The sequence below is a fragment of the Lissotriton helveticus genome, chromosome 3_1 (assembly GCF_964261635.1).
Source record: "Lissotriton helveticus chromosome 3_1, aLisHel1.1, whole genome shotgun sequence".
Taxonomy (NCBI): Eukaryota; Metazoa; Chordata; class Amphibia; order Caudata; family Salamandridae; genus Lissotriton; species Lissotriton helveticus.
In genome coordinates this window covers 223,842,570-223,866,945 of record NC_136061.1, presented here as the reverse complement: position 1 = coordinate 223,866,945, position 24,376 = coordinate 223,842,570, and the positions used below count along the sequence as shown (strand labels likewise).

At 45.5% G+C, this 24,376-nt stretch overlaps 1 protein-coding gene across 1 annotated transcript in view; it reads right to left on the bottom strand.

Moving 5' to 3' along the window:
* UPK3B (uroplakin 3B) overlaps positions 1-24,376 on the bottom strand; it is a 320,938-nt gene that overhangs the window by 69,906 nt on the left and 226,656 nt on the right. The window contains exons 4-5 of the mRNA XM_078679659.1: positions 7,200-7,276; positions 2,922-3,051 (exon numbers count right to left, since the gene is read on the bottom strand). Coding sequence (XP_078535785.1) covers positions 2,922-3,051; positions 7,200-7,276 — 207 coding nt within the window. The remainder of the gene's footprint in view (positions 1-2,921; positions 3,052-7,199; positions 7,277-24,376) is intronic.

Here is a 24,376-nt window from a genome sequence, read left to right as displayed (position 1 = left end):
TACAACTTACAGTAAAAACCTAGTTTTCTATGTGTTTTATGTTGTATGTGTTGTGAGTCCCCCCCTTTTTTTCTACGAGCTTATTAATAAGCAAATGGTGAGGTTCCAGGTGACTCCACCTGCATGAACTACCCGCTACATGGGTAACCATTAGGTGACATATATTTTTTGTCTTTCTACAGGTCATTGTGCTTGTAGCAGACCGCTGTAGGCACACTTAGCCTATTTCAAGTAAAAATTCACTTTTTTGTAAATACACATTTTTATGTAGTAGAAGACATGAGTAGGGAAGGGAGTCTGTGCCCCCGTCCTGAAGAAGGAGCTTGTCTCCGAAACATGTCGACACTAAAGCACATCAGAGGTCCTGTTCATTAATACAACAGGTTGACCTCGCCCTGCACTTTCTTTTAACAGTACCAGCCAGAGTACAGAATAAAAAATTTTCTTTACCACTCTAGTGCCAGGTACTTTTTAACTTTTCACCACACTCCCTACTCACTTTAAACATAACCCACACACTGTACACCACACATAGCCACTACCTTAAGTGCTCCCACGTAGCCGTCGGTCGGAGCACGCCGCATCCCGATAGAGGGGTGCGAAGACCCCGATGATGAAGCATGACACCAAGGGGCCTTTTGGTGTGTGAGGGGTATTTTCACAAACACTGAGTGCTTCAATACTCATTGATCACTCTCTCTTCCCAATTAATGTTGGATTTCCTTTGTTTATTTAGATACCTAGTGGAGCATAAATCCAACGTTTGGCTCTACCTCCTTCCCTTGTTCTTGTTACAGTTTTGGAAGATGTCATTGGGGGTAGAAAGGTAGCAAATGTGAAAAAAAGTTCAGAATATTATCCTGTATTTAGTCTATAATGGCATCTTTCCTTCTATATATCCATGTTGGCCTGTTTGTCATTTTATTTGCACAGTACAAATGCGCAGTCCACCTCACTTTCAAATTAATCATTTTTCTTTCACATTGCAAACACAAAACTTAGAAAAAGTTATTGAAAAAGAACCTGGCTTTTTCAGATGAAATTACCAAAACTACTTAGCAGCGATTACTAGATTTATTCACAATCTCGCCATAAGGGTTTGCAAAAAAAGTGCTTGAGGAACGAATTTAGATACTTCAAGGAGACACACATTGTCTAGACAAGGTGTTTCATGAGAGCTTTGCAATTAGAATAGACGGTAAAATAGCCACTCTGAAAGTGTGCCTATATTTACAAATCGTACACAAATGTACCATAACAGTGAAATACCTCAACAGCATAGGCACACACTAAACTCTAGAGCAAAAATAATCCTTCAAGATAGAAGAATTAAAGATTTGCGCAAAAAAAAACCATCTCTTCCATTTGTATATTTTTCCTGCCAAATGATCTTTACAATAAGTAGATAGTTCTCAATGCAGCATATTGTCCTATAAATCATGGCGATAGGTGGGTACTATGGATTTTCATTAACCCTGGGCAATGAACTCCGCTACGCTCTCGCAGATTTGTTAACTACGCATTCCATGATAAACACATAATCAGGCAAAACATTCGCTGTTTCACTGCTGTTTCACGTAGTGAAGTCAGTTTCTAAACTGCACCCACAAATTCTTTGATTAAGCAACTTTATATGTTTAAAAACATATACCCAATTCACAAAAGTGAACTGTGAAACTGAAATATTAGGCAATGAGAGAGGTGAAGATTTTGGGGTCCCTCCTAACCTATGGGGAGGACCAAGCAGATGCCTTGAGCACAAAGAGCATAAGCATATCATGCTGAACGATTCAGTGGTGGGCCCATCCTCTTAGGACCACCCCAAGCACAGTTATTATGGGCAAAAATACAATCCCAACCAAAGCCCTGCAAAGCATTATGGGAAGAGATTAGCAGTGGGCAGTGAATATTATAGTATCCAATATCAAAATAATTCTACAAAGAGCTGCAGTTCAACTCCTCGTTACTAGGTGTCCCTCGCGAGTCAAATGCAAAAGCATTGAATCAAGCTGCAGTTCAACTAGTCGCTACTAGATGTCCCTCACGAGTCAAATTACAAAAGTATTGAAACCCTTTCATGACTCTGCAGTTCAGCTCTTTGTAGAATTTTTTATAGTATTAGCTCTCAGCTCAGGGTTGCTATGCTTTTGCATTTGACTCGTGAGGGACATATAGTAACGACTAGTGGAACTGCAGCTTGATGTAATAATTTCAATGCTTTTGCATTTGACTCGTGAGGGACATCTAGTAACGACTAGTGGAACTGCAGCTTGATTCAATGCTTTTGCATTTGACTCGTGAGGGGCACCTAGTAACGACCAGTTGAACTGCAGCTACTTGTAAAATTATTTTGATATTGGATACTATAATATTCACTGCCTACTGCTAATCTTGTCCCATAATGCTTTGCAGGGCCTTTGGTTGGGATTGTATTTTTGCCCATAATAACTCTGCTTGGGGTGGTCCTAAGAGGATGGGACCACCACTGAATCGTTCAGCAAGATGTTCCTTTGTTTTAAAGGCATCTGCTTGTTTCTCTCCCTAGTATAGGGAGGATCCCAAAATCATCACTTCTGTCACTGCTTGCTAATTCATCTCTTTCACTTTTGTGAAATGAATATATGGATTTTAGCATGTAAAAACAGAGATACTTGATATTTTCCTAAAAATATATAAGGATCTCTGTTTGTGGAGCAAAATTGCAGAGTTCACAAAGTTCTTTTTCAACTTTGTGGAATTCTGCGTAGTAGTACTCCGCCAACTACGCCCACCCTTAATTTTCATCACTGGAAAGGAAACTACAGAGATGAGAGTGTGTTCCTATTAGCTTGCTGCCATGCAGCCTGCCATGTCTCTGGTACCAGTTAGCCTTCCAGTCTCAGTATGCCCACAAGCTTATTGTATAAAGAAGTCTGACTTACGTTCCAACTGCTAAAGCAGCGATCAGGCAAGCCAGCAAGATGGCAAGGAGCACTGAGAGGATGGTGGTGATGACAATCATCCCGCCGCTGCGTCTGCCAATCCAGGTATCAATGGTAGATGGGGCCTTCACTGCAGAGAGAGAACAGAAGTAGAGAGGATGTGTGCATGTGAAAAGAGAACAGAGAATACAGAAGAAGCAGCAAAGATAGATGAGCCAAAGAGGAGACAGGAGATGCATGAAAGAGGTAACAAGACGACTCGGGGTGAGACAGGAGGAGAGACAGCAAAGTGCAGAACTGTGAAAATGGATAGGAGCATGAAAATTGGAAAGGGAGGGAAGAGAAGAAGAGAGTTCGAGACAGTGAAATGCAAGAAGTAAGAAACTAGAGAAAAACAGGCAAAGTGGAAGAGAAGTAGGAAGCGCAGAGAAGATGAGATTGGAAAGGGAAGAGATAATGAGAGATAGAGACAGCAAAGAGCAAAAAGTGAGAAACAGGAGAAAAACAAGAAAAGTGGAAGAGGAATAGGAAAAGAAGCAAAGATGAGAGGTGGACACAGCGATGATCAGGAATTGAAAAAGAGGAAATAACATGAAAAGTGGAAATGAGTGGGAAGAGAAGAAGAGGACGAGGAAGCGCAGAGGGGGGGTTTAGTTGAGTCAATAGAATACAACACCTCCATGATACGCCTGTCATTTCACAGACTGCACCATTCCAAATTCCCTTCTTGCACATCTTTGACTGTCACCTACTGATGCCTCTCCTGTCCCATCACCATACTGAAACATACAGAAGTCTGTTCTGTGCGATCCCTTCAGTGCCCATTAGCTACGTTAGCTCTATATAACTGGTCCTACATAAATATATACAAGTATACATACACCAGACTGGAAAATACTTACTCCTCATCTCTGCCAACGGGAAACAACCCTTACAACGCAACTATTACAACGCACACCGTTACAACGCACACCATTACAACGCAGGATCCGTTACAACGCATGCCTTTACAACGCATGACATTACACAGCAGATGCTATTACAACGCATGCCATTACAACGTAAGTATTGGTAAGTGTGTTATTTTTTTAAATCATTTTTTTTAAATGTAAATTAAATAAATTAATTTAAGTAATAGTATATATTTAGTTTTGGGTTATGGGGTACAGGGGTATTTTTAGGCTTCAGGGCTAGGTTTGGGTTTTGGGTACAGGGGTATTTTTAGGTTTCAGGGCTAGGTATGGGTTTTGGGGTACAGGGGTATTTTTAGGTTTCAGGGTTAGGTATGGGTTTTGGGGTACAGGGGTATTTTTAGGTTTCAGGGCTAGGTTTGGGTTTTGGGGTACAGGGGTATTTTTAGGTTTCAGGGCTAGGTTTGGGTTTTGGGGTACAGGGGTATTTTTAGGTTTCAGGGCTAGGTATGGGTTTTGGGGTACAGGGGTATTTTTAGGTTTCAGGGCTAGGTATGCGTTTTGGGGTACAGGGGTATTTTTAGGTTTCAGGGTTAGGTTTGGGTTTTGGGGTACAGGGGTATTTTTAGGTTTCAGGGCTAGGTTTGGGTTTTGGGGTACAGGGGTATTTTTAGGTTTCAGGGCTAGGTTTGGGTTTTGGGGTACAGGGGTATTTTTAGGTTTCAGGGCTAGGTTTGGGTTTTGGGGTACATGGGTATTTTTAGGTTTCAGGGCTAGGTTTGGGTTTTGGGGTACATGGGTATTTTTAGGTTTCAGGGCTAGGTATGGGTTTTGGGGTACAGGGGTATTTTTAGGTTTCAGGGTTAGGTTTGGGTTTTGGGGTACAGGGGTATTTTTAGGTTTCAGGGCTAGGTTTGGGTTTTGGGGTACAGGGGTATTTTTAGGTTTCAGGGCTAGGTTTGGGTTTTGGGGTACAGGGGTATTTTTAGGTTTCAGGGCTAGGTTTGGGTTTTGGGGTACAGGGGTATTTTTAGGTTTCAGGGCTAGGTATGGGTTTTGGGGTACAGGGGTATTTTTAGGTTTCAGGGCTAGGTATGGGTTATGGGGTACATGGGTATTTTAAGGGTTCAGGGTAACGGGTATTTTTAGGGTTCAGTTTTTAAATAAATAATTTTAAATAATTTAAATAATTAATTTTAATAATTTTATTATTTTTTAATATTAGTTCTTTAATAATAATTGTTCTTTTTAAAATAAACTATTTTTTAAAGTATATATATTTACAAATTAATTATTGAAAAATAATTTAATTTATTAAATTAATTACAATTTAATAAATTAAATTTTAAAAAAAATAATATACTTACCTATACTTACGTTGTAATGGCATGCGTTGTAATAGCATCTGCTATGTAATGTCATGCGTTGTAAAAGCATTCGTTGTAAATGTATCTGCGTTTTAAAAATTGCGTTGTAACGGTGTGCGTTGTAAAAGTTTGTGATGTAACGTCATACATCCCTGCCAACACTAGTGTTGCCCATACTGAATTATTTTCTGTCACTCATACAAGATCCTCCAGCCTTATGTCAAAGTGCCACATAGGCAAGTCACATAGCCATGTCCCTCCTCCCACAGAGTGTCCCCCACTGTCATCTCTACTGTCTCAGGAGTAGAATGTCCCATTTCATGTTCCTCTAGCCACAGCACAGATCATCAAATGCCCTAGTACACATATCCCTACTGCTCCGGCAACAGAATGTGACATATCAAAGTCCTTTCTACATCCATTAATAGCGTGCTATTGACCAAAAACCCTGGTGCGACAGATCTTGGCTGCACACACCATGGTCTACAATATACTGTACCATATCCAAGTCCCTTTCATCCCAGCTCCAGATTGTCGCCTGCCTGAATGGCCACTGATTTTAGAGCCATCCTTTTTTACGAACCGGAGTCGATTCGGCCCCCAAGAACTACACTCAAACAAGCTGAGATATAAACTGCCCCAGCAGGGACTGTCACAAACTCAAGCCCCACTGCTCTAGTGTAGACTACCATAAACCCAAGTCTCTGCTGCCCCAGCACTGCCCCAGCACAGACAGACCATCATAAACCAAGTCCCTACAGTCCGCGCACAGACTGTCATAAACCCATGTCCATACTCTCCCAAGCCAGACTGTAGTAAACCCAAACCTCTATGATCCCAGGGCTAGACTGTCACATACTGAAGTCCCTCTTTCCCACACCATGAGTTATCACACACCCAAGCGCATTCAAGTCAATACTTCCAATACTAGAGTGCCACATACTTAAGTTTCCTCTCCTGATATACTGCATTGACAATTATCAATGTTCCTATATTACAATCCGTTTTGACAAGGGTCAGGTTAACGTTATTTGTTTAACAGGGACCCGACACAAAATACTTTTTGGTATTTTTCAAATCAGAGCAAACTGCTAATTGCGTTGCTTTGCAAAAAAAAAAAATGTTAATACAAGGTGGCATCAGGGAGGCATTCCATGGGTGGTGCATGGGAATTCCCTTGCATCCACCCATGGATTTTGATACAAAGCAAACCCATATCTGCAAAGAATTGTAGATATGGATGTGCGCATAAAATCCTGTGCCTCCCTGAGGCAGATGTAGCAAGGAGGAATATCTTTATTTCTCCTTGTTATTTCCTCTATGCGTATATGCTGAACACTCCAGCACACGTGCAAAGAGATAATAGCCCCATAGGATAGCTTTTGACCAGGAAGGAAATATATTGCCCACAATGCAGACACCATTGCACTATGGTACAAGGGCGCCTGCATTGGCACTAGGCCGCTCAAAGAGCGCCAGCGCGTGAAGAGAACAGAACAGTGCCTTTTCTTTGAAGATATGGTGCAGTTCTGCCTCACGAGGTGCCATAAAGCAGCACAGCAACGTTGCTTGCTGCACTGAGGTGCACCACTTGTTAGTAAATCTGGCCCCTATGTCACAGATGTCATATACCCAAGTCTCTTCTGTCACTGAGCTAGACTGCCACTTATCTAAGCCCCTCTGATCTTCAGCACAAGACTGGCACACACCGGTCTTTCCTGCACCAGCACCAGATGGCCACATTCACAGGCTCTTGAATAATGGCGTAGCCAGGCAACTTTAGCAGGTTATCCCTGGTACATAGCTGCCGAATGTCCACTTCCTTCTGTCTCCTTCAATTCCAGACATCGGAATTTACCCTCATCCCAGCACCCTTAGCATTAGGAGAGGGGCACGGGTACCCAACTTTTTCTCATGGAAAGATATGCCATTTGTCCATGCTCTCACCCCGCCCTGAACCCCAGGTGCCCTTACCCTGTTACTGCCAAAGTATCACTTACCTGATATTAGGTTGATTACTTCTGACCATCTTGTACGTGTTTGGGCTCCGTTTATGTCAAACATGATAAAAATGACCCTGTAATTGAAAGATCAGAAAATAAGATGAAGTGGAAGGGACACACCCAAAAATAAGTCCGTAATGATGTAAGCTCCACTGTACATATGTATATGGCTGTGAAACTTTTTTATTACTGTCCCGCACACTAACAAATGGTTCATGGTACTATAAAAAGGTCTAAATAAAAACATACCAATAAAATAAAATAATTAAACCTATGACGAAGACCGCTGCACACACATGCTTTGGTGTGGGCATATGGTGCTTGAACAACTGTCTGTAGAATCAACAGGATTGTCAAAGCTAGTTCGGAAAGCTCATCCCTGGCCTCAGTGAGCTGTGACCTGAGGATTAGCACTGATGCTGGCTTTGGGTCAGAAAGTCAGCACCTCTATTGACCCAGCCAGGGAGATCAGAATCTTTACTAACCCTAAACAGAGGAGATCAACAACTTTACCGACCAGGATGCAGCACACCAGGACACAGCAGACCAGGATCACTTGGAACCAGTGTTGACCCACACACAGGATATCAGAAAGATAACTGTGACTGGACACAGTAGGTCAGTACCACTGATGATCTGGAAACAAAAGCCTGGGAACTTTGTTGAACCTAATAAAAGAGATCAGGACCCCTCTCGACTCAAACACAGGAGATCAGGATTACCAATGGCCGGAGACAGATGAATAGGCCTCTAGTGAATCACAAACAGCTAATCAGAACCTTCACTGACCAGGGTAGCAGAGATCTGATACACAACTTACATGTACAGATGAGATCAGAATTTCGATTGACACAGACACTACAGATCAGACCCATTACTCATGTGGACACAGCAGATCAAGACCTCTACTAGCTCATGAGATCAGGACGTCTACCAACCATGGCAAAGGACACTTGGGCATCTACTGATGAGGACACAGTTGATCGGCATTAGCAAAGGTTTGGACACAATCAGGATCAGTAATTACTTGGGCACAGGAAATCAGAATGAGTACTGACATGGAGACAGCAAATCAGGACCTAGGCAAAGATCAGTACCAGACTCATGACGCAAGGACCACAAATGCATGGACCAGCTTATCAAGGCTAGGTGGTGCAAACCCTTACGTAGAACCTACAGGGCTTTTTATCTGGAAACAGCTACATTAACTTTCTGATTTCTGTTCTCTACCCCTACGAACTCTATTATTGCTAGCTACATTTAGTGGCAGGGGCACTATTAAGTATCATTATTTACCCTAACAGTCCTGCATTTAAGGCCTACACAGCCTGCCACATGTTAGCACTTGAGTAAATGACACCTAGGCTTAGTAACAAGTGGCCATTGGAGTAGTGGCCATTTGACTGGGATTTCGAAAGTGAAGAAGGCAGTAGCAAATTCTCAAGGCTAGTATGTTTGCTGTTTCTCTAGAAGCAAACTAGTGTTCCGCAGCCCTGAAGAAGGCCAGTCATTGAGTCATTGGTGGAACGTGACATATGTTGGCTGTTTCGAAGATACATTACAAGTCGGATGAAGCTGAATTAAATGTGTGTCTACAATATTAATATAGTGCGTCAAGCCTGACCGCTTATATGTGTGCAACCCGCTCACCATTATTATAGTACCAGTTGTGCAGAGACATTTATATGAATGTTGGGGTACACAACCCTAAGTAGGAATCAACAGACTGCTGCACTTATAGGGGGCTCTGTCACCTGCTGAATTAGTCTTATGCACTCTAAGAAGATGCTTATGCTCATTAGAAACATGTTGTGCCCTAACACAACTATAAATAAACAATAGTAAAATTCCTGTGTAACGAGAGACGTTTGGGAAGTCTGAAACACCGATCAAAAGCAGAAATGATGTCCATTATAACACTGTGGGATGAGAAGTGAAGTAATGGCATTCAGCAATAAACACTGTTGGCTGTGCTGTGCTGGAACTGAGGTGCAATAGAAAATGCTATGGGGCCCAGAAGTCATAATAATGCCTCATCGCAAAACTCTACATTAGCAGAATGTTAACCAAACTGTAATTCATAGAGGGTGTCATGCACTAATGCTCAGCAGTTAGTGTATTATCCGGAAAAAATATTATGACGTATTTTAGATGCTGTAAATGGAGTGGGTTTTATGCCCATATGCATGGTTAGATACAAATCAGCAGCACTCTAAAAGGAATTCTTGCAAAGCAATATTGACCGTGTGAGTTAACTGATCACTTCTTAGTCCCTCAGTGCAAGGTGGCCCGGTGGGGTATGAGCTACTTATCTGCCCGGATCGTTATTGATCAGGGCTAATAAATAGGACCTGCCAGTAGTTTTCCTGAAACAAAATGAGGAATAACGTAGATTTTAGTGCTCCTGCGTTTTCATCGGTTTATTGCGCATTTTCTATCCCTGAAATATTAGCAGGTTTGACCTGCTGAAATGTAACTCCATACCTCATAAATACCAGCTGTGGTGAATTTCTACAAACGTACAGTTGCGCCCCTGAGCAAACAGGTGCTTGCACAGGGACCACAATTTAATGGTCCACGCATAATGGGGGCCACAGTGTTTGAGACGAGAGGAAGATAGTACATTTTTGCAAAAAATAAAATTATCTACAGTTTTCTACTGCACTTCATGCACGCACTTCACGCCTACTTACAACTACATGTCCAGCACAGCATCGCTGCTGCACGTACCTCTCCGAATACCATGCCCAGTACCCACTGCTTCCCACTGGGGTCACACCATAAATCCACACTGCCAACCATGCATAACAAACGGAGCATCCCCTTACTCAAACAACCAGGAGTGCTACAGAACCATGAAGTGCAATACAATACAACATGGAGAACTTTACTGGGTAGCACAGTGTTTCCCCATCCCAGGCACTTAATTTACTCCTGTGCAATTGTACAGTTCTGGTGCACAGGTATGCAGTAGCAGAACCATATATGCTTCACAGGTAAACTTTTGTGGAAAGCTGTCAAAGGGCCAGGCGTAAATGGAGCCATTTGTAGCCATGGGATTACAGCTAAAAATGGCTTTGAACATCAAGCCTATAGAGTGCTTAGAAACATACCTGTTACCAGTATCAGCTAGAGAAGCCAAGGATTGTATGGTTATGTCATCTCTATTCCCCACTTTACATTCCTGAATAGTCATGAAGCATGCTGATTGGCAGTGGGAAAGATAACAACACATCTCTGCAGGGCTTCTCTTGGTATAAGTTTTAAAGGTTATTATCAGTACTTCCAAATTGGGCCATTATACTTTTAAAGGGACAATGCCAGTACCTCGGAGCACGACTGCTACATACAGCACCGTTATCCAGAATACTTTTTTTCAGCAGGCCTCTTTCTTTCAGGGCCAGAGTGTCTATACGAGCACTTCTCAAAGAGGCAGATGGGTATTTATTGATATATTACCAGCAACAGCCTCTTTCTTTCAGGGCCAGAGTGTCTATAAGAGCACTTCTCAAAGAGGCAGGTGGGTATTTATTGACATATTACCAGCAACAGCCTCTTTCTTTCAGGGCCAGAGTGTCTATAAGAGCACTTCTCAAAGAGGCAGATGGGTATTTATTGACATATTACCAGCAACAGCCTCTTACTTTCGGGGCCAGAGTGTCCATAAGAGCACTTCTCAAAGAGGCAGATGGGTATTTATTGACATATTACCAGCAACAGTTGACAGTCAAAGCTGAGAAACCGAGAAATGAATGGGCATGCATTAATTCCCGTCTTAACTTTAAGAAATTGGAAATATAAATGAAAATTTCCCTGTCTAAAGGTTCGCGATACTGTACCTTGATATTAAGTCATGGTGCTCTCACGTCAGCACCTTCCATGCCTGATACGCACGTGGCTGACAACAATACTGTTTTCAGAGCCAATGTCCTACAAGGAAATTTCCAGAATCCCAGATCTGATAGTCATTTGATTCTCCAATAGGTCTGGGGAAATGTCTGTCACCAAGAAGTACATCCTACATTTGATTGACACTGCTCCAGCCTATAGCCTTTCAAGAAACTCTAGCTTAGTTGTTTAATGCGCCTGCGCACAGGTTGTTATTTTTTTTTTTACAGAACCCAGATACCCACCTTGGTGATATACATTGTTATGTTAAGGTGCCTGCTGCTACTAACCCACTACGGCATTCCATGCCAACATTCTGTGACCAAAAAGAGGTCGTTTCGGGTTTGAAATTGCTGATTAGCATAGTGATGACATCAACGAAATGATTTCACATGAAATCGTTCACAGTGGTGGCATCAGTGTAAATTATATCGTTACAATCAGGAAAAAGCCACCTTACCAGGACACATCACGCAGAGGTCAGTGATTGGACACTAATACACTTCTGACAAAGGTTGTTCTGGCCACACATCTGTTCCAACAAGCATTAGCAAAGCCAGCAAGTCTGGCTGTGGCAAACCATCGTTAATTTCTTTTTATATTTTATTACAAATATATGTCACAAAAGTAAAGGGAAGAAAAGCACATGCTACTGCCTTAACCACAGGGGCCATATGCGTGCAATACATATTTTTATATTTAAAAAACTCACAATTGCATACAATTTTATTAGAATAACACGGGTGCTTACCAAACACCTATTTTAGTTTTTCTTTTAAAAAAAAATATTTTTATTATTTTTTCAGAACAAAGAAAGAACTTAGGGCATGGCATAATCTTACAATACAGGTAAATCACACAGCGAGTAAGACATGGAGATCAAGAATGCAATCAACAAATGCACAGACAATGCAAAAGGACGGGAACATCCAGCACTTCCAATAAAAAGACAATAATTCCAGTCACCCTCACTCACTCCGAGTCATCTTCACTTCTCAATACAGGTGGTTCGCACAAATCGCCCCGGTATGCATTCCATTCCCCCCATATTCTGGACCATTTCCGAGGGCACTTCCGGTTCAAATACACAGCGCGTTCCACCAACATTGCGGAGTCTAAATCGTTGCACTAATCTCTGAGCGTCGGCAACACCGGGGACCCCCAAAACATGGCTATGTTCCTCTTAGCATACATGCAGCCCAGCGTCATCCAATCTTGCATAAAACGCGTTAAATCATTAGGTTCCCAAACATTCAACAGACAATACCTATGGTCAGGGGTCACTGATACTTTCGCCACCTGTGACATTGTCCTCATGACTTTAGCCCATAAGGAGCGACTAGAGGACAGTCCCAAATAGTGTGATAAAAGGAACCCTCCTCCCCACATCCCCGCAAACAAAATTTATGCGTGGCCCTACCAATTGCGTACAGAGTTGTCCTAGTATAATAGACTCGGTGGAGTATCTTCAATTGTACAAGACGAAGTCTGGATGGTATAGCCACCTCTCTGGGCGAGGAGAGCGCAGCCTGGCAGTCCGCTTCATCAAGTTCTTCCACCTCACAAGCCCACGAGTCCCTAAGTTTCAGGGTAGGGTTAGGTAAATTATCAATAAGTTTGCGATATACAAAGGACGTCACTTTCTTGGGCATGTGTTCCGTGAGGAGCCTGTCTTCCATCGGAGTGGAGTCGGGCAGCACTTCGCCCGGGCGAACAACAGAACCTAGGGCGTGATGCACCTGCAAGTAGCGAAACCGCTCCGTTGGAGCCAAGTCGTATTGTGCCTGAAGTTGTTCAAACGTCAGAATGGCGCCTTGTTTCCATAGATCACATATAGTCGAGATCCCTATCAAGTCCCACGCCTCAAAACCTTTAGTATACCTCAGACTGCCCAACTTCCGAGACAGCCAAAGTGGCGTCATAAGAGTGAGTTTGTCCGGACATTTCAGACGGGCTTGAGCGATGTACCACAACTTAACAGTATGCGCCGTCGGGCCGATCAGAGTCGAGGCAACTCTCTTGTCATACAGTGCGCCAAGCACGCCCCCCCTACCCAGGTCGTATCTATCTGCCTTGAATGCTGGTTCTTCCTGGGGACATGTAGCCAATGATTTATGATCTTTAGCTGGGCTGCCCGATAGTATAATTGTATATCCGGAAGGGCGATCCCCCCGTCGTACCAGCTCCTAACCAATTTCTGTTGTGATATGCGGGCCGGTTTATTAACCCGGAGAAGGCCCGACAACAGTGCCTCTGTGGACTTGAAGTATTTCGGGCCGATGAAATAAGGGGTATTTTCAAGAACATACAGAAACCTGGGCAAAGTCATCATCTTATGCAGAGCCGCTTTACCCAAGAGCGTCAAGGCAGAGAACACCAATGTTTAACATCCGCCCGAAACCGGACGAGCGGGGGTTTCAAATTCAAACGATAAAAAGCATCACAATCAGGTGTGATCCAGATCCCTAAATACTTAAATGGTTCCTCAGTAATCCTAAGTAATCTGCAGGGAGCTGAGGCGGAGTACCCTTGAGAACAAACAAAACCGACTTGGACCAGTTAATATTGTAACCGGAGACCCGTCCGAAAATCTCAAAAATATTAAGAAGTATTATAATGGAGCGTCGTGGGAGGGTCAAATAAAGAAGAATATCGTCCGCATATAACGATATGCGGTCCTCCCACGTGGCCGTCCAACTAAGGCCCCTCACCATAGGGCCCCACCGGACCCAGGCAGCCAAGGGCTCCAACATCAAAGCAAAGAGCAAGGGGGACAACGGGCATACCTGACGCGTTCCCCGGCTAAGTGGAAAGCTTCTGGAAACATGACCGTTTGCCATTACATGCGTCTGGGGCTCAGCGTAAAGGAGTTGCACCCATGCACAAAATCTAGGTCCAAAACCTAAATGACGGAGAACCGCGAACAAATATGGCTACTCCACCATGTCAAAGGCCATCCTCGCATCTAACTACAAAATAACTGCCGGCTCGGAGAGACTTGGCATCTGTGCCAATACTGCATGAATCCGGCGCAGATTGAGGGCCGTGCTTCTGTTAGGCATGAACCACGATTGGTCCGGGTGTATCAGAGTATCGAGATGAGGGGTCAGTCTATTGGCTATCATTTTGGCCAAAAGTTTGGCTTCAGCGTTAAGTAGAGATAGTGGACGATATGACGTACAGTCATCCGGCGGTTTGCCGGGTTTGGAAATCCTCAGACAATGACCCATTTTAGTTTTAATGCACTCCACAAGAATGAATGATTCTTACTGATGAAAAGAAAATATAGTTTGTTTTGAATTAATTACTGTAATTTGATGGTATAGTATAAAAAGAAAAAGACATGGTTGAATAAAAAAAGAGCAACAATTGGAAAGAAAAGTATTGATCACTATCTTCCGAACCTACAGATGCTATCAGGGCAAAGGGCTGGTGAATCGAACAGTAAAGTGTTGCGACAAAAGGCAAAGACCCACTAAAGTACAGGAATGGGTAAGCAGCAATGTCATGCTTTACTGGGCTTTTGATCATAAAGTGAAAATCAGCACAATCTATTAAAACAGTCACAGCCACTTCACAACACTCTACTCCACTCTATGCCACTCCACACCACCCCACTCTGACGCTCTATGCCACTCCACTCTACGCCACTACACGCTACTTTACTCCCCTCTTCACCACTCTGCTCTACAAAACTCCACTCAACACTACAACAGAACATTCTACGATACTCCACTCTAAGATACACTACTCCACTCCACGTTAAGCTACTCAACAGTATGCCACTCCACTCCACTCTACTCCACTCTACTCTTCTGCATGACACTCTACTTTACAACAGTCTACTGCACTGTACACCACTCTACTCCATTCTACTCTGCAGCACTCTACTACAATACACTCTAAAACACTCCACTCTAGGACACTCTACTCCACTCCAAGTTAAGCCACTCCACTGTATGCCACTACTCCACTCTACTTCCCTCCAATCTACGACACTCCATGGTACTCCATTCCACTCTACAGCTCTCCACTGTATGATAGTCCATTCTATGCCACTCCATTGTACTTCACTCCACTCTACAATACTCCACTCTAGCATTCAACTCCACTCAATGCCACTCTATGCTTATCCCCCTTGCGCCAGCAACGTTCGGAAATTTTCTTCGTAGCACGCCGACGTGGACGACGTCACAGGAGCACGGCATCGCGCGCGACTCCGTCTGACGTCACCGACCCCTTATCAGGCCCACGCCGGCGTGATGACGTCAGTTCCGCCCTTTTTTCCATGCCTTCGAGGCACACGGACGGACCAACGATAGCAAATATACAAGTATACAATGTACACAGTACATCTTAGAACAAATTCAATACAATAGTATAAACAATATATACAGAAAGACCAGGTATAGCAAAGTGGACAACGGGGAGGCGGGTGGGCATGTGAGGAATCCACAGGCAGATATTGTATCTACCAGAAAAAGCGTTACCGAAGGTAAGTAACATGTTCTTCTGATAGATACATCTGCAGTGTGGATTCCTCACCTTGTGAATAGATTCCCACAGCAGTCCCCACTCCCGGAGGAGGGTGTCCACTCTACTACACCAGGAAATCTTGGAGGACAGAGCGTGCGAAGTGGCCATCCCTCCTCACCTCGGTATCCAAGCAGTAATGCTTCGCGAAAGTGTGGAGGGAGGCCCAAGTCGCGGCCCTGCAAATATCCTCAACAGGTACACCCCTAGACAAAGCAGATGTTGCAGACTTTGCTCTAGTTGAATGTGCCCTAATACCCTCAGGAGGGTCCTTACCCGCAAGGGAGTAGCAGATTTTGATGCACAGGATTATCCACCTGGAAAGAGTGCGCTTGTGCACCGCTCTGCCCTTCTTGCAGCCAGCAAAACCAACAAACAGCTGGTCGTCCATCCGGAAGTCTTTAGTCCTGTCCAGATAGAAAGACACCGCCGTCTTAGGGTCCAGGCGATGCAGTCTCTCTTCCTTCTTAGACGGGTGAGGGGGAGGATAGAAGGTAGGAAGGGTAATGGACTGCCCAAGATGGAAAGGAGTCACCACCTTAGGCAGAAAAGCAGCCCTGGTCCTGAGAACCATCCTTTCAGCATGAATGGTCAGGAATGGGGGTTTGGAACTTAGAGCTTGAAGCTCACTTACCCTCCTTGCCGAGGTGATTGCAACGAGGAAGATCGTTTTAAAAGAGAGAAGCCTCAATGGACACTTGTGCAAGGGTTCGAAGGGAGAGCCCATTAAGAAGGCCAGCACAAGATTCAAATCCCAATGAGGAACAACAAAAGGGGTAGGAGGGAACATATTTACGAGACCCCTCAAGAATCTTAAAACTACCGGAGATTTAAAGAGAGAGGGCTGATCCGGCAAACAGAGAAATGCCGATAAGGCCGAAAGATGCCCCTTGACCGTAGCCACAGCCAAACCTTGCTGCGCCAGATAAAGAGCAAATTGTAAAATATCAGATAAATGAGCCTTCAAAGGGTCAACATCCCTCTCCCTGCACCAAGAAACAAATTTTGACCACCTATAGGAATAAATGGACTTAGTGGTGTCGCGCCTGGCAGAGAGCATGACATCCACCACATCGTGAGGGAGGGAAAAAGAACTCAAGTTGCCCCGTTCAATCTCCAGGCATGAAGGTGTAATGTCTGGAGGTGGGGGTGTAGAACCTGCCCCTCCATCTGAGAGAGGAGGTCTGCCCTGTGAGGGAGACGGAGCGGCGGGTGAGAGGAGAGGTGGAGTAGGTACGAATACCACACCCTTCTTGGCCAATCCGGGGCGACCAATATGACTTGGGCCCGGTCTTGACGAATCTTCCTCAGAACCCGAGGAATCAAGGGTATGGGAGGAAACGCGTAAAGGAGTTGACTTCCCCAACTCAACTGAAACGCATCCCCCAAAGCTCCTTGCAACGGATACTGGAGACTGCAGAATGACGGGCAGTGAGCATTCTCGCGAGTGGCAAATAGATCCACCCAAGGAGTCCCCCACATCTGAAAGATGTCGTGAACAACCTCCGGGTGAAGCCTCCACTCGTGATCGGCAGAGAGCTGTCGACTGAGACTGTCTGCCCGAACGTTCAGAACCCCGGCCAGATGACTTGCCACCAGACAAATCTGATGGTCCTGAACCCAGGACCAGAGACGCAGAGCCTCTCTGCAGAGACACTGCGACCCTACTCCTCCCTGCTTGTTGATGTACCACATCGCGGTCGTGTTGTCCGTCAGGACTTGAACCGAACGACCGCGAAGGGAAGGGAGGAAGGCCTTGAGTGCCAAACGTATCGCCCGCAATTCCAGAAGGTTGATGTGAAACAACCTTTCTTCTGGAGACCAAAAGCCCTTGACCTCCAGGTCTCCCAGATGAGCACCCCACCCGAGAGTGGATGCACCCGTTATCACTGTGGCCACTGATGGAGGCAGTTGAAAAGGCTTTCCTTGAGACAGATTGCCCTCCACGCCCCACCAAGACAGATCCGCTGCAGCTTCTCTGGAGATCCTCACTGACTCCCTGAGATCTCCGTTGTGCTGATACCACTGCCTGCGGAGGCACCACTGGAGTGCCCTCATGTGCCAGCGTGCATGGTTGACCAACAGAATGCAAGAAGCCATCAGACCGAGCAGACGAAGGACCTTCAGGACTGGAACAACCGCTCCATTGAAGAATAAAGGAATCATCTCCTGTATGTCGTGAATCCTTTGAGGTGGAGGGAATGCACGACATACCGTAGTGTCCAGTACCGCACCTATGAACAGGTTGCGCTGGGAGGGCACCAGGTGAGACTTGGGTACATTTATTGAAAAACCCAACCTGTGCAACAACTGAGTTGTCTCTTGCAGATGATGGAGCACCTTCTCCGGCGATTCCGCTTTGATCAGCCAATCGTCCAGATAAGGGAACACAGGAATCCCCGATCTTCTGAGATGTGCAGCCACCACTGCCATCACCTTGGTGAAAACTCGAGGCGCAGTAGTAAGTCCAAACGGAAGGACCGCAAATTGGTAGTGCTGCGATCCCACCGTAAAACGGAGATACTTTCTGTGCGACTTCAGAATGGGGATGTGAAAATACGCATCCTGCAAGTCGATCGACACCATCCAGTCTTCTTCCATCAGCGCCAGAAGAACCTGAGCAAGGGTGAGCATTTTGAACTTCTCCTGTTTGAGATAGAGGTTCAAAATCCTGAGATCCAGGATCGGCCGCAGCCTGCCATCCTTCTTGGGAATCAAGAAATACCGGGAGTAGCACCCTTGACCCCTCTCCTGCTCTGGAACCACCTCTATTGCACCCTTTCGGAACAGAGCCAGGACTTCTTCCTGCAGGAGAAGCAGGTGATCCTCTGAACAATAACCTTGGCAAGGAGGGTAATTAGGAGGGAACTCCTGAAAAGGAAGTGCATACCCATTCTGTACGAGATTGAGAACCCAAAGATCTGATGTAACCGATTCCCAATCTCGTAGAAAATGAGTAAGCCGACCCCCTACTGGCCCTACATGATCCAGAATGGTGAATCTAGGGCTGCTTTGCTGATGCGGGTGGGGGTTGGGCATTATTGGAGGAAGTGGAGGAAGAGGAGACCTGACGTCCACGTCCACGACCCTTCTGTCTACCTCTATAGGACTTATATAGAGGGTTCTGCTGCTGCTGCTGTTGTTGTTGACCTTGTCTGAAGGGACGAAAAGAGGATCTACCAAAACCTCTGAACTTTCTAGCTGTCGACCCTCTCATCTGGAGACCCAAAGATCTTGCAGTGGCACGGCTATCTTTAAACCTTTCCAAGGCTACATCAGCCTTTTTGCCAAAAAGGCCAGTCCCTTCAAAAGGTAAGTCCAGCAACGTAGACTGCACATCCGCAGAAAAATCAGAGGACTTTAACCACGCGGCCCTCCTGGTCGCAATCGAAGAACCCATAATCCTGGCAACAGAATCAACTGTGTCCATGCCACTCTGAATGACCATGCGTGCAGCAGCTTGAGTGTCAGAAACCACCTCATTAAAGTTCTTCCTATCTTCCTCAGGAAGCTTAGGTGATAACTGCTTCACTGAATCCATTAATGCATGCACATTCCTTCCTAAAAGGCAAGTAGCATTCGCTGATTTAAGAGCCATGCTCCCTGAAGAGAAAGTCTTCTTTGCAGACTGATCCAATTTTTTTGACTCTTTGTCAGCTGGCACTTGAGGGAAAGAGCCCGCAGCCCTGTTAGAGCAAGCCGCACGCACCACAAGACTTTCTGGAGAGGGATGAGAAGAAAGGAACGCAGGGTCATCAGGAGCCACCCTATAGCGCCTTGCAATAGCTCTCGACACAGCAGGAGCAGACAACGGTCTCTTCCAAATCTCCTTTATTGGATCCGTTAAAGCATCAGTGAACGGCAGTGTAGGTTCAACAATGGAAGAGGGAGAGTGTAAAACCTCAGTAAGGATGTTGGGCTTGTACTCAACTGTGGGCAGCTTCAAGTTGAGAAGATCAGCAGCCTTCCTAATAACAATGTGATAGGGCGCCACATCCCTAGAAGGGGCATCAGAAGCCGAAGGTAGACCCCACTCAGGAGAGAGCTCCAGACCACTAGCATCACGAAGGTCTTCAAAGTCATCATCATGATCAGGAAGTTCACCTTCTTCCACATCCGAATCTTCATCTTCCCTTTGTTCAAGAAGACGCTGAGCCCTTCGTCTCGACCACTCCACTCGAACCGAAGTCGACGGATCTGGTAACGACTCCGACGGAGCCGGTTCCGACGTCGAGCGAGGAGCTGGGGCAGCAGGAAGACGAGACTCACGGATTGGTGTGGCACCTCGATCCAAACTACGAGGTCGATCCGGAGTCGGCGAAGCCGCATGCGGAGTCGAAGACCTCGGTGGAGCCGTACCGAGCCAAGGTGTAAGAGGCGCCGGCATAAAAGGCATAAATGGAGCCGGGGCGTACGACTGAGGAATGCCCAGATTGTACGATAATGGACCCATGGGACCAACAGGTGCTCCAGCGGGGTACATCGCCCTGGAATACACTCCAAACATCGCATTGAGAAAATGCGAGGGATCCTGACCAGGACCAGGAAAGGGAGGGTACGAACCTACCGGATGTTCCAACGGAGGTCGTTCCGATACATGTTCACTCTGACCTTCTGGGTCCCCAGGAGTCTCCATCGGAGTCGGAGTCTGAGGAATCACCTCTTCTTCCTCTTCATGTTCCGAAGGATGTAAGGATACCGGATCCGGTTCAGGTTCCGGAGTCGGAGAACCTTCGATTAACAAGGCAGGAGAAGAAGAAACAAAGTCCTTTTGGTGTTTGCAAGACTTTTTCTTTGAATCAGAAGATTCCTTCCCTGAATGATGTTTTGAACTGTGCTTCCTCCTCTTATGCTTTCTCCTCGAAGAGCTCGAAGCGTGACCCGAAGCCGACTTGGATCCAGACCTAGATCTCTCCCTGGACCTTGACTTCGCCCTGGATCTCAACTCCGCTCTGGATCTCGAACCCGCTCTGGAACTCGACGCCGATCTCGACTTCGATCGAGACCTTTGCTTCGACTTCGAGCGTCTCGACGTCGACCTCGAATATCTTCCAGTATCCTGTTTTACCTTCGCGAGAAGTAGTTTAGCTTCACGCTCACGAAGCACCTTTGGGTTCATTTTAAAACAGGAACTGCAGTTCTTAACGTCGTGATCCGAACCAAGACACCACAAACAATCCTTATGTGGGTCAGTGATAGACATCATGCGGGCACAAGACCTACATTGCTTAAAACCTGTCTTCCTCGACGACATCTTCGATGAAGAATTAAGTCGCAAAAGAGAAACAGTGACAACTAAATAACAGCTAGATACTAAGTATCGCAGAAGATCCCGAAAACCGTTAGCGTCGAAGACGCGGAAAAAAGGGAACTGACGTCATCACGCCGGCGTGGGCCTGATAAGGGGTCGGTGACGTCAGACGGAGTCGCGCGCGATGCCGTGCTCCTGTGACGTCGTCCACGTCGGCGTGCTACGAAGAAAATTTCTGAACGTTGCTGGCGCAAGGGGGATATTCACAAGGTGAGGAATCCACACGGCAGATGTATTTATCAGAACGCTACTTTACTCCCCTCTTCACCACTCCGCTCTACAAAACTCCACTCAACACTACAACAGAACATTCTACGATACTCCACTCTAAGATACACTACTCCACTCCACGTTAAGCTACTCAACAGTATGCCACTCCACTCCACTCTACTCCACTCTACTCTTCTGCATGACACTCTACTTTACAACAGTCTACTGCACTGTACACCACTCTACTCCATTCTACTCTGCAGCACTCTACTACAATACACTCTAAAACACTCCACTCTAGGACACTCTACTCCACTCCAAGTTAAGCTACTCCACTGTATGCCACTACTCCACTCTACTTCCCTCCAATCTACGACACTCCATGGTACTCCATTCCACTCTACAGCTCTCCACTGTATGATAGTCCATTCTATGCCACTCCATTGTACTTCACTCCACTCTACAATACTCCACTCTAGCATTCAACTCCACTCAATGCCACTCTATGCTGTGCACTCTTTGACTCTCTACTCCACTTTATGCCACTCCACTCTAAGACACTCTACTCCACTCTCTTCCACTCCGCTCTACAACACTATATTCGAGTTGACAACATTCCACAACACTACTCCACTTTAGGACACTCTACTCCACTCTTTGCCACTCTATGCTGTGCACTCTATGACCCTCTAATCCACTCTACCCACTAAATGCTGCTTTACTCCACTCTGCGCCACTCCATTCCACGATACTCTACTCCACAACACTCTACTTTACTCTATACCACTCCGCTTTTCTACACTACACTCTATGACATTCTGCTTCACTTTTCTCTACTGCACACTACTACGCTACACTCTATGACACTCTACTCTACTCCACTCTACGTTACGACACTCTAATACAGTACACTCTAGGACATTCCACTCTAGGACACTACTCCACTTCAAGCTGAGCCAATACACTCCATACCACTCAAATGTATGCCTCTCCATTCTACTTCTCTCTAGTGTGACGACACTCCGTGACACTCCTTTCCACTCTACGCCACTCAACTCTACTCAGCACCACTCCATTCTACGACACTCTACCCCATTTTTCTCTATGATACTCCACTCTAAGACACTCGACTCCGCTCTCTTTCACTCCTCTCTACATTATACTCCACTCCACGACACTCTACTCCATTCTATGCCACTCTATGCTGTGCACTCTATGACTCTCTACTCCACTCTACCCACTACATGCTACTTTACTCCACTCTGCGCCACTCTACTCCACAATACTCTACTCCACTCTATGTCACTCCGTTCAACTACAATACACTCTATGACACTCTACTCCACATTACTCTACTACACACTACTATCCAACACTCTATGACACTGTACTTTACGATACTCTATTACACTACACTCTAGGAAGCTCCTTTCTAGGACACTCTACTCCACTTCAAGATATGCCAATACACTCTATGCCACTCAAGTGTAAGCCACTCCACTCTACTTCTCTCTAGAGGGAAGGCACTCTATGCCACTCAATTCCACTTATGCCACTCCACTCTATGCCACTCCACTCTACACCGCTCAACACCACTCTACACCACTCAACACCACTCTACTCTATGTCACTCTATGCGACTCCACTCTATGCTACTCCACTCTACGATACTCAACTCCACTTAGTGCCACTCCACTCTACGGCACTCTACTCCACTCCATTTTAGTATACAATACTCCACTCTATGGCATTCCACTCCACTCTATGCCACTCCACTCTAAGATACTGAACTCCACTCTCTTCCCCTCCTCTCTACAACATTATACTCCACTCTACGTCACTCCACAACACTACTTCACTCCACGCCACTCCACAACACTCTATGCCACACCACGCCACTAAATGCTACCTTACTTCACTCTGCACCACTCCACTCTACGACACTCTACTCCACAACACTCAACTTCAGTCTACTCTGCTAACCTCTACTACACTACACTCTATAACACTCTACTTTATGACACTCTTCTACACTAAACTCTAAGACAATCCACTCGAGGACACTCTACTCTATTTCAAGCTGCGCCACTACACTTTATGCCACTCCAATGTTCGCCACTCCACTCTACTCAATTCTACTTCTGTCCAGTGTGACAATACTCCAGGCCACTCCACTCTTTGACACTCCACTCCACTCTACACCACTCAATACACTCTGCTCCACTCCACTCCACACCATGACACTCTATGCGACTCCACACTACGCTACTCCACTCTATGACACTTAACTCCTCTCCGCTCCATGCCTCTCTACTCCACTCCACTCCACTCTACGCCGCTCTACTCCACTCTACTCCACTTCACTCTAAGACACTCTATGCAACTCCACTTCACTCTATGGCACTCCAATCTTATGCCATTCCACTCTACGACACTCCATTCCACGACACTCCACTCTATGCCACTCTATGCCACTTTACTGTAAGATACTCCACAGTACGCCACTCCACTCTATGTCACTCCATGACAATTTACTCCACACCCATGTACTCCACTCCACTCTACGATAGTGATTTGCTCAAACACTCTGTCCATCATCCCCTTTGGTTTCGCTTTGTTCACCCTAGGTTAAGGTGTCTGGGTATGCCCAGATGTGGGTCCCTTGCTCACTTTGTCACTGGATTCAAGATAGCCTGGCTGCTGAGGGTTATGAACCTGAAACCGGTCCCAGGATGCTTGTTTCCGGTCCAGGGAAGACATGGCTTGGCAGATCGGGCAGGACTGTTCCCATGAGGCACAGGGTCAGACTGATTTGCATATGGTCATGTCTGAACTGGGGTGGTGGAGTGAGCTAAAGAATGGTGATGGATTAAACCCAGATCAGTTGACTGGGGGTGAGTGTTTGATTTGCTCAAGCACTCCGTCCATCATCACCTTTGGTATTGCTGTGCTAAAGGTGAAGGGTGCCTTTTGAGAATGGTGGTGGGGTATATTTGTGTGTCACTGTATTTAATAGGAGTAATGCTGATTTTACAAGGCTGGTATACCACTCAAAATTGGATGTTCACCATGTCAAAGGATTGATTACAGTAATCTCGCATACATAGCGGTCCCTTGCAAAACCTTAATGAATGCATGGTGATTGATACTCCAGGTGTATAGTGGTGAGATATTGGAGTTAAAAAGGGGAACAGTCTCATTGGGGTTTGAATACAGATAATTATTTGAGTGA